This window comes from Orycteropus afer, unplaced genomic scaffold, assembly GCF_000298275.1.
Source record: "Orycteropus afer afer isolate SDZICR_OR568_19922 unplaced genomic scaffold, OryAfe1.0 scaffold00156, whole genome shotgun sequence".
NCBI lineage: Eukaryota > Metazoa > Chordata > Mammalia > Tubulidentata > Orycteropodidae > Orycteropus > Orycteropus afer.
Genome location: NW_006921743.1, coordinates 6,153,546 through 6,164,695, shown reverse-complemented (window position 1 = coordinate 6,164,695; position 11,150 = coordinate 6,153,546). Strand labels below are relative to the sequence as shown.

At 38.3% G+C, this 11,150-nt stretch overlaps 1 protein-coding gene across 1 annotated transcript in view; it reads right to left on the bottom strand.

Annotated features, from left to right (window-relative positions):
- SHC3 (SHC adaptor protein 3) overlaps positions 1-11,150 on the bottom strand; it is a 623,780-nt gene that overhangs the window by 127,483 nt on the left and 485,147 nt on the right. The window contains exons 8-10 of the mRNA XM_007946331.1: positions 4,744-4,894; positions 3,665-3,752; positions 1,487-1,681 (exon numbers count right to left, since the gene is read on the bottom strand). Coding sequence (XP_007944522.1) covers positions 1,487-1,681; positions 3,665-3,752; positions 4,744-4,894 — 434 coding nt within the window. The remainder of the gene's footprint in view (positions 1-1,486; positions 1,682-3,664; positions 3,753-4,743; positions 4,895-11,150) is intronic.

Genomic DNA, 11,150 nt, shown 5'->3' with positions numbered 1-11,150 from the left:
AATCAGAAAAAAAAATCAAAATAAAATGAAGAAAGCCTAAGGTTCATGTGGGATACCATCAAAAACACCACATACATGCAAAACACCGCATAACATGGATGAACTTGGAAGACATTATGCTGAGTGAAATAAGTCAATCACAGAAGGACAAATATTGTATTAGTCCATTATTGTAAAAGATAAGGAAAGGTTTATCTACAGAAGGAAATTTTCTTTGTTGGTTACCGGGGGTGGGAGGGGAGGGGAGGGAAGTCTGTTAGATAGATGGAGATAAGTATTTTTTGGGTGAAGAGAAGGGCAATGTACCAAATGTGACTGACCAATATGGCAGCAAGGATGAGAAAGACATAGAGAGGTACATGGGAGGTACAGGCAACAAATATGAACCCTTTTGCACATACAGTACTGTGTTGTCAGTGAAGGCAAACATGGGTATATGGAAGGATATACGGGTGGACATGCTAAATTATTAGGTATGTCTATGAAATGGGGAGGGTATCCAAGAACATGTACAGGGTTGGCAGACAATGGTCCTATAAGTTTATGTGAATGATCAGAATTCTCAGGTGTATGGTAGAGCTGACAAGGGACAAGGTTGTGGTCACTGCTTGGTCAAAGCCAGCTACCCAGAGGGACCGAGTAATTGAACCTGCGGGTTTGGGACCATAGTTGCAGGGGACGTCAAGCTCAATTGGCATAACATATTATACAAAACATTGTTCCACCTCCTACTTTGGCGAGTAGCGACTGGGAGCTTAAAAGCTAGCAAGCTGTCATCTAGATACAACGATGGTCTTTCCTCGTCCAGAGCAAAGAAGAATGAAGAAAACCAAAATTGATGGAAACAATTAGTCCTAGCAACTGGTACACCATCCAATCTGCAGCCTATACAACTATGAGACCAGGAGAACTAGATGGTTCCCGGCTACCACTGTCATCCACTTGGAAGGGGATCTATGTAGGATATCTTTGATAGAGAGGGAGAACAATGTAGAACAAAACTCAAAATCATTTGGAGGAAAAAAATGTGGGGACCAGGTTTGCTGGTCTGATAGAGCCTGATGGAACCACTGAAACTGTGGCCCCTAGCTGCCCTTCAGGTCTGGAATTGAACCAATACCTGTGGTTTCCAGCCACACAAAATACAGGCATATGAGTTGAACGTTTACCTCATGTAGATACACTCCTTGGAGAGAACAATCATGGGAGAAAGAAGGGCTTCTTGTGCACAGGGAGACAGCTCAGGGGGCAGGAGTGTATGGAGGAATGAACACCGGGAAGAGGTAACTATGGGGAGAAGTGGGAGGGGAGCTGTTGCATTGTGGTAAACTGTGGTCAATGACATGAGACAAAGTATATGTGAACTGCTGTATGGTAAGTGAATTTGCTCTGTAAATCTTCACCCAAATCACAATAATAATAATAATAAAGGCAATATATAAAATAACCTCAGAAAAGAAGAAACCTGAGGCAAAAGGAAACCCACTCATGTCAAACAAGTCTTTCTGTGGGCTGCTCTCTCCACTGCTGCCTGTGGTTCCAGTGTCCATGGCCAGAGCAGCCCCTGCCAGAACCATCTCGGCCTGCTGTGGGATATGCTGGGTATTGACATAAGTTGGTGTTTCTCCTTGAGGGGCCTCAAGCATCTTTCCTTCTGGCATGCTGTAGATGTCCAAAGACCCTGCAACAAGAAAAGGAGCCCTCTTCCTTCTTATGATGTTAACAACATACATGCATCTGTAGTTAATCCACCAAATATTTAATAGAAAACATCCTTAAGCTATTAATAAAATAATTTTCAGGTGGATATCTGTTGGTTAAGTTGCCCTCTTTTGATTCTGTCATAACACACTGAAGTGTTCTGGACACTGAATGTGTCTGATCTTTCATGTCAAAATGGCATCTATAAGACAATATCATAGTGGACACCCATCATGGTTAGGAGTCGTTCTAAAGACTCCAGGTATCCCTAATAGGAGACTCATGAGAGTGGAACACACAATACAGATGGCAGAAAGGCAACTCAGAAGAAAGGCCTGGTGATCTACTTCCTAGTCTTCTCATCCCTATTACAAATGCTCTGAGACAAATAATTGGGCAGAAGAATGACAAATTTTATTTTAATTGCTCCCTTTTTAAGGACAAGTGAATATAATGTAACTCCATTCTCCATGTTCAGAGAACATCTCTGATTCCTATTTTAGTAAGGTATTTTCAAATGATCTAACAAATATTTTTTATAAAACAGCCAGCATTGCTGATATAGGCTCCATGCAAGAACACTGGGTAGGTTGTGATGGAGGATCCTCACCTCCTTTGAAGTTATGACAATGCCACAGTAGGGTTTTACAGCCAACACAAAGATGTGCTGAGAGTCATCTTTAGATGTGGATATAGAGGTAAAAGTAGATATAGGTGTGGGTGTAGTCAAAGGTGCTGGCATGGGCATAGTCAAGAAAGTAGATAATAGACATAGAATAGGTGTAGATGTAAGATATAGGACTAGATATAGATATAGAAATAGAAATGAATACAGAATAGATACATAGAAATATATAAGATATATATAACAGATGCAGATGTACATTTACGTATATGTGTGTATATGTGTTTTTATATATAGAGAAAATAGAGACATGTTAGAAGTTAACTTGCAGTCATTTCTTAGATAATTATAAACTATTTTTAATGTGGCACATAGGTGCATTTCAATAGATCTGATAAGATATGAATGTCTCCTCTAAAAGTGCCAAGGCCTGTGAGAGACATATTCCCCTGATGTCCATCTCTGCCACATGCTGCTGTATCAGCATCTATCCACATACTTAACTGTTCATCCTAAGTGGTTTTAAAGAAAGCAGGAATATATGCATTTTATTCCCTTAAGAATGGTTTCTCCCTTAGAATTTTGGGCCTCTCTCAAAGAAGTTTTTTGTCTCTTGTGCTATATCAATCCCTAGCCTAAGGTAGGTGCTTTGATGTTCCTTCTGAAGCAGACCCATGGAGGAGAAAAGTAGAGAAATGACACAAAGAATGGCAGACAGACAAAACAGGGGATGCTAATGAACAAGTTACCTCTATGATCTACTGGGGCTCAACACTGCTGGGGAACTTATAGATGGCACCAACGACATTCAGAGTTATCCTATTCCCATTCAAAATTGGTTGAGGGTGTTCCTGGGAATGCCAGTTCCTCAGTACCTCTGACACATAAAATTTGGGCACATAAATGCCAGACAATGTCTTTAGCAGCAAACCTCCTGGGTTCTGTGGGGCTTGAATTGGATCCTGGATTCTACAAGAGACATCGTCTAATTTGTGCCAGTGGATACACTAGACAACTGAGCTCTGGTAGCCTAGTGCCTAAGGCACTTGACTGCTCACCAGAAGGCTGGCGGTTCAAATCCACCAGTCACTCCTCGGAAGGAAGTTTGGGCAATCCTACTTCCGTAGTGATACTGCCTCAGAAACCCAAGGAGGGGTCGCTATGAGTCGGGGCCGACTCGACGGAAAACAACAACAACAATTAGAAATCTGCAGTACCCCCACAGCAATATTTGTAGTAGGTTCCTCTGCCAGTCCACAAGAAATGAGATACTTATTGATAAGCACGTTACTTTTTTGAAATAGTCTTACTTCTCACCCACTTCACCTTGTCTCTCACCTTGTCTAACTGGTGGTTGCTGCCAGTCTTCACCAAACTTGTCTCCTAAGTGTCTTCCCTGGTAATAAGTTTGCTCTTTTCCTGAAAACTATACACAGATGTAAATACACACAAAAACAGAAAAAAAAAAAAATCCTCTTTAAGTCACAATCTTTGAAAGCTATAATATAGTAGAAGAGATCTTAATGGTGGGAAAATTACATCTCATATTTCACTCAATTTTCCCTTCATGTTTCACAGCTGGTGTTAAGATTTGGGAAATAAGCTTCTGTAAACATGAGGAAGAGCTTGTATCTCCATCAAAACTACACATGCCCCCCTCTTTTCATTACCCTCACATTCCCTCCCTAAGTGTGACCATAAGTTGAGCTCATCCTTATCAGCTGCATCACTCAACATGTCTTGAAATAAATTTCAGTTAGAAAATATCTATGAATCAGAACATACTTATATCCAACACATATATCCTGTCCAGTGAACAATCTTTTCATGTTTGAACCTCCCAATATAATCAAGTCGATGCCTGATCATTGTTAGATCCTTGATTTCAATGCTATTTGTACACTTTTATTGGTATCATCATCATTCACATAAGAGAGGAGATGTTAAAAAATATATATTCCTAAAATAAAATAGATATATCATAAATTATAAAAGGCAATTGTCTTATTAGAATTGTGAGTTGGAGGGAAATCAAGGAAATGAGTAAAAGGGAAAAAATCGTAAAATGTGCACCATTTTATAAGTGTGTATCTACTCCCTTTTCAAGGGTTTCAAAGCACCCCTTTTTAAAGTCTCAAAATCTTTCTTTTCCTCATTAGGACCACAGTATTTGTGGTTGTAAAAAGGGGAGGAGACTTCAGACTCCTGTCACAAGAATCACAATATAGTTCCAAGCAATTTGACTAATGCCTCATAATGTTAAAAGGCTGTCCTATTTATGAAATCCAACGGGAAAGAATTCTTGAGTTCCTTTATCAGGAGAAGACAGAACATCAGCCTGAAATAAAATGGAAGGAAATAAAGTTTAGTTATCCATATTAAAAAAAAATAATAATAATAAAAGGTGCAAGATTTACCTGAGCTGTGTCAGCAACATAGGGTCTAACTTTCTGTCGAGCATCATGAAATCCCCCTGGAGGAGGAACCTTATTTGGAATGCTATTGTAATAAGGATGGTCAGAATCATCTCCCTCTTCTTCGGTCCATGAGTCATCCAGACTCTGCATTCTGTAAAAAGAATATTTTCAAAAACTTTGAGCTAACAATCAAGCCCAATAAATCTACAGTATCTACTGTTCAAAAAAGAGAATTAGGCACTGCTCCCCCACCAATCAACATTATAGGTCTCAGGGATATGTATGTGTGTTGGGGGAGATGAGTGGTTTGGCTAAATATCACCCCCTTATTAAGAATTTTACCCATTAAAAAATTACATACATATTTGAAATAGGAAATAACTTCTTTTGTAAGTAAATTTGAATTTGGAAAGAAAGAATTTATGTGTAAGGATAACTAGATCATCATGTAACAGACACACAATTATCAGCCATAAAACTTACCCAAAACAAAATCAACTCAAAAATGGAGCTTTAGTTACATCAACAAAATGGCAGAGTAAGGACTTCTGAAGATTCCCTCCTGCACAAAAGCAATGAGAAAACTGGCAAAAATTGCCAGAACCAACTTTTTAAAGAATTCTATAAATTAACTAAAAGCTTATGGAGTGTTTATTAAAGAAAAATATCAGTAAGAACAGGAGCTTTGTGGCATTTTAACTTGCCCTATTCTAAACTCCATGGTAGCCTTGAAAATCAATAGTCCACAACACAGAGACAACCAGCAGCCTGTAGCCACCAGAGAGGGCAGAATAGTGTCTTATTCCTTCAAAGACCCGTTCCCAGATAACTATCATTATTTGATTTATCTGGTGGTTCCTGGAAAACCTCACTCCCAAGGCTGTCTTTACTTGACCTAATTCACAGTTTTCCCAGGGTAATTTTTTTTTTTTTTCTCCTGGAGCATTAGCTGAAAACAATTAGAAGCAATTATTTAACATTATGTTTGCCTAAGTTGGGAGCTCTAGTAGCATAGTGGCTAAGACACTTGCCTGCTAACCAGAGGGCTGGTGGTTCAAACCCACCAGCCACTCCTTGGAAGGAAGGTTGGGCAATCCTACTTCCATAGTGATACTGCCTCGGAAACCCAAGGAGGGGTCGCTATGAGTCGGGTTTGACTCGACGGCACATAACAACAACAACAACAAGAAGTATAAAACAGTTGGGACAAAGAGAAAACTAATCAAAAGGCTTAAAAGAAAAAGCTGGGGAATGAGATGTTGCAGGGACATCAAAAAGCTATGACATATTTCTGAGAATCTAGAAGGCCACACACATGTGTAGAGTTGTGTATCTGCCCAGGATTATGTGCTTTCTCAGGAAAGACCTGAAAGGGCCTTAAACTCTCACATAAGGATGACTTTAAATCACTACAAAAACTAAGAATTGTCAACTACCTGGCTCAGGATTGAAGGTGTACCCCAACATGCATACAGAACTACTCAGCAAAGACTGGGAGAATTATTTATTCCAGAAACCTAAGGAAAACTCTGTAATTAGCTGTTCACTAAGATAACCAATTAGAGATGTCTGTGGCCACATAAGACAATGATAAAGATTTTACAGAATTAGTTCAGAAAACTCACTAAAACCCACAAATACAACAAACATCAAGAATAAACCCTGTAGGTAAGATGACGGACTAGGCAGAAAGACTGCAGACCCTATTCAACAAAGAAAAGGGGAACCAATTAACACAGATAAAGAAGATAAACCTGGACCCCTAATCTGTGAAGGGAAGGATATAGAAGTGGACTAAGCTCCAACTAGCAGAAAAATTTGCATGAAAACACCAAAAAAGGAGACATACAGAGCGGCAGTCTGGTGGTGATCTTGTCTTGATGGCACAGACAGCTTGGATATTGGCGAGTGGTGGTGAGACTTAAGAATTAACCCAAAAAGTGGCCCTGCTAGCCAGGGACTGCATGGAGGACTGCTCCAGTGGCTGGGGAATTAAAGGGAAAGCAGCAAAGAGGATGGAGGGCTGAGCCATGGACTTTTGTCTGTCTGGAGGGCACAGCCATTTTGAATGTTTATAAACAGCTTGACCATGTTGGATATTTAAACTCACAGCATTCTCCCAGATTCCAGGGACTTAAGCACAGGCTTCATTTTCCAGTAACCCCAAGGACATTCCAGACCTGGATGACTGGAAAGGTGTGATATTCCCTTTGTTACTCTTATACCCCACACCCTCTTGGTGAATGGAGGTGCAGCCATCCCTCACTCCCAACCACTTTCTGGGCCTGCAGGAACTCCACCCCAGTCTATGTGCTCTGACTGAGCTGGGTGCCCTGCCCTGACCTGCCCCCTTGGTTTTTTTTTTTTTTTAATCTGTTTTTTAGTTTTTGGGTTTTGTCTGCTTTAAAACTATTACTACTATTATTACTTTTGTCCCTTTTACTATTATTCTTTAATCTATCCCTCCCAGGTTCTAGTTCTCAGCTTTTTTTTTTTTTTTTTTTTGTTCCTGGTTGCAATTTTTTTTTCCTTTTTCTTTCTCATGCTTAACCCTGTTCCTTGTTCATCTTTTTGCATTTTTCCCATTTTATCTTCAATATTCTCTTTCTCTACCACTTTTCTCTTATTGCCCTCTCCCCAGATACTTCTGGGTTTTTGTTTGTTTGTTTGTTTTCTTTTCTTTTTTCTTCTTTTTCTCTCTTTTTTTTTTTTTTAGTTACTGTTCCAGTGTGATTACACAGTGTACTTTTTGTCAATTTGATTTTACTTTTTTGATGTTTATTCTATTATTTTTGTCTGAATGGAAAACAGCAACAATCCCCATACAACACAACTACACCCACACCTCTCCTGCAGCTTCACATACTGAGAACCACCACTTCATTCTCCACCAATGGGCCTAGGATAAACAACCACCAAGAAGAGCCTGACTCACCCTTGGCTGCTCCTCACAAACAGTTAATAAAGATCTAAATACAACAATGCCAGGATGTCTCAGAGACAACAGACCATAACAGACCACACAAAGAAGCAAGATAAAGTGGTAGAAACAAGGGAGCAGGATACAGACCCAGAGCACATCCTGAGGAAGAATCAACATTGGAACCCTCTGACAAGGAATTCAAAAGAATTATATTTAGGTATCTTCCAAAGATTAAGAGATAGACCAAGGAAAACACAGACAAAACCCTGGAAGAATTTTGGAAGAAAATACAAAAACAAAATGACAAAATAAATTAAAAATTAGAAAGGATTCTAAATCTACAGATAGAAATCCAGAAGATTAATAGTAAATTGTCAGAAATACATAACACATTGGAAGGGCAAAGGAGTAAAATTGATGCAATGGAAAACAGAATTAACGAGAATGAAGACAAATACCTGAATACTTCTTTGGAAAGGGATCAATCAGAAAAACAATAAAAACAAAATGAAGATAGCCTAAGGTTCATGTAGAATACCATCAAAAGAAATAACCTACATGTCCTTGCAATTCCAGAACAGGAAGAGAATAATAAAACCACAGAGAAAATTGTCCAAGATTTGTTGGAGGAGAATTTCCCTGATATGATGAAAGATGAGGATATATATCCATTCAGGAAGTCCAACGAACCCCAAACAGGATAGACCCCAAAAGAAAATCAGCAAGACATATCATCATCAAACTCACCAAAACCAAAGACAAAGACAGAATCCTGAAAGCTGCACAGGAAAAACAAAAAGTTACTTACAAAGGACAACCAGTAAGAATAAGCTCTGATTTCTCAGCAGAAACCATGAAAGCGAGAGGAATGGTGTGGTATATATAAAACTATGAAAGAGATAAGTTTTCAACCAAGAATTATATACCTGGCAAAATTGTCCCTCAAATATGACGGTGAAATTAGGAGATTTCCAGATAAGCAGAAACTAAGGGAATTTGTTAAAACCAGACCAACCTTACAAGAGATGCTAAAGGGAGCCCTTTGGACAGAGAACCAAAAATAGCAAATAACAACCAGCCATTAATACACATGATGACATAACTGAGAAATCACAGCTATGGACATCCAAAGTAAAATAAGCTTACAAGATTGTAAACTGGGAACCAGAGACATCAATTGGCAAGTGAGGGCAACTACAAACAAAAAAGAGGGAAAAGACTGTGTAGTCACAGAACTTCTAAATGGTGAGGAAGTCAAGTAAGTTGCAAGATAGAATGGACTGTTCTAATCTCGGGGAGAAAATTATAAATCACAGGGTAACCTCAAAGAAAAATGATGAACCTTCACATCACAATAAAAAAGAGGGATGAGCATGAATATTCAGCAAATACTAAAACAACAGCAACAAAGAAAATGATAACACGAGTCATAAACATAATGAGCTCAGCACAGAAAATAATATGGAAAAAAAAAATCCAGGGACACCATGAAAAACACATAACAAAATGACAGCAACTAATTCATACTTGTCAATAATTACACTGAATGTTAATGGATTAAATGCACCACTCAAGAGACGGAGAATTGCAGATTGGATAAGAAAACAAAAGTCATCAATATGCTGTCTACAAGAGGTACACCTTAGAGACAAAGACAAAAATAGACTAAAAATAAAAGACTGGAAGAAGATATATCAAGCAAATGGCAACCATAAAAGGGTAGGAGTAGCAACATTAAACTCTGATCAAATTGACTTTAAGACAAAAACCACCATGCGAGACAAGAAAGGACATTATATAATGATTAAAGGATCAATTGAACAAGAAGATATCACCATAATCAGCATCTACAGACCCAATGAAAGAGCCACAAAATACATAAATCAGACTTTAAAGGAGTTGAAAAGTCAAATAGATGACTCCACAGTCATAGTGGGAGATTTTAATACACACTTTCTTTGAAAGATAGAACAACTGGAAAGAAACTCAACAAATATGACAAAGAGGTAAACAATAAAATCCACCAACATGACCTTGTAGACATCTACAGAGGACTTCACCCAACAACAGCACAATATACATTCTTTTCCAGTGCACATGGAACATTTTCCATGATAGATATGTTAGGCTATAAAGCAAGCCTTCATAAATTTAAAAACATAGAAACACTGAAAATCAACTTCTCAGATCATAATGCTATCAAATTAGAAATCAACAATAGGAAGATCAACAGAAAAAGAATAAACACATGGAAACTGAAAAACACCCTCCTTGAGAAAGATTGGGTAAGAGAAGAAACAAAAATTGAAACTCAAAAATTCCTTGAATCAAACAAGAATGAAAGCACAACATACCAATATCTTTGGGACACAGAAAAAGCAGTGATCAGAGGGCAATATATAGCAATAAATGAACACATCCCAAAAGAAGAAAGAACCAAAATCAACACTTTAAACCAACATCCTCAACAATTAGAAAAACAGCAAGAAAAGCCTACAATCACCAGAAGAAAGGAAATAATCAACATTCGAGCAGAAATCAATGAAACAGAAACTAGAAGGGCAATAGAAAAAATCAACAAGACCAGGAGTTGGTTTTTTGAAAAGATCAATAAAATTGGCAAACCACTGGCAAATTTAACAAAGGAAAAGAGGGAGAGAACACAAATAACATGAATAAGAAATGAAATGGGAACCAACTGAAGTAAAAAGTATAATATCAGGATACTATGAAGAACTGTAGGAGCTCTGGTAGCATAGTTCCTAAGGCACTTGACTGCTAACCAGAAGGCTGGTGGTCCAAACCAACCAGCCACTCCTCAGAAAGAAGATGGGGCAATCTACTTCCATAGTGATTCTGCCTTGGAAACCCAAGGAGGGGTCGCTATGAGTCGGGTCTGACTTGATGGCACATAACAACAACAATGAAGAACTGTACTCCGACAAATTTGAAACTCTGTAAGAAATGGACAGACTTCTAGATATACACCATTTACCTAAATTAACACAGACTGATGTGAGAAAGTTGAACACATCCATAACAAAAGAAGAAACTGAAGAGGTCATAAAAAAATTACCAACAAAAAAAAGTCCTGGCCCAGATGGTTTCACCAGAAAATTCTACCAAACATTCAGAGAAAAACTGACACCAATACTACACAAACTATTCCAAAACATAGAAAAAGATGGAATCCTCCCTAACTCAATTTATGAAACAAGCATAACCTTGATATCAAAACCAGGCAAAGACATCACTCAAAAGGAAAACTACAGACCTATATCCCTCATGAATATACATGCAAAAATCTTCAACAAAATCCTAGCAAATAGACTCCAACAACATATGAAGCAAATTGTTCATTATGACCAAGTGGGGTTCATATCAGGTATGCAAGGATGGTTCAACATTAGAAAAACAATCAACATCATTCACCACATAAATAAAACAAAGGAGAAGAACCACATGATCATATCAATTGATGCAG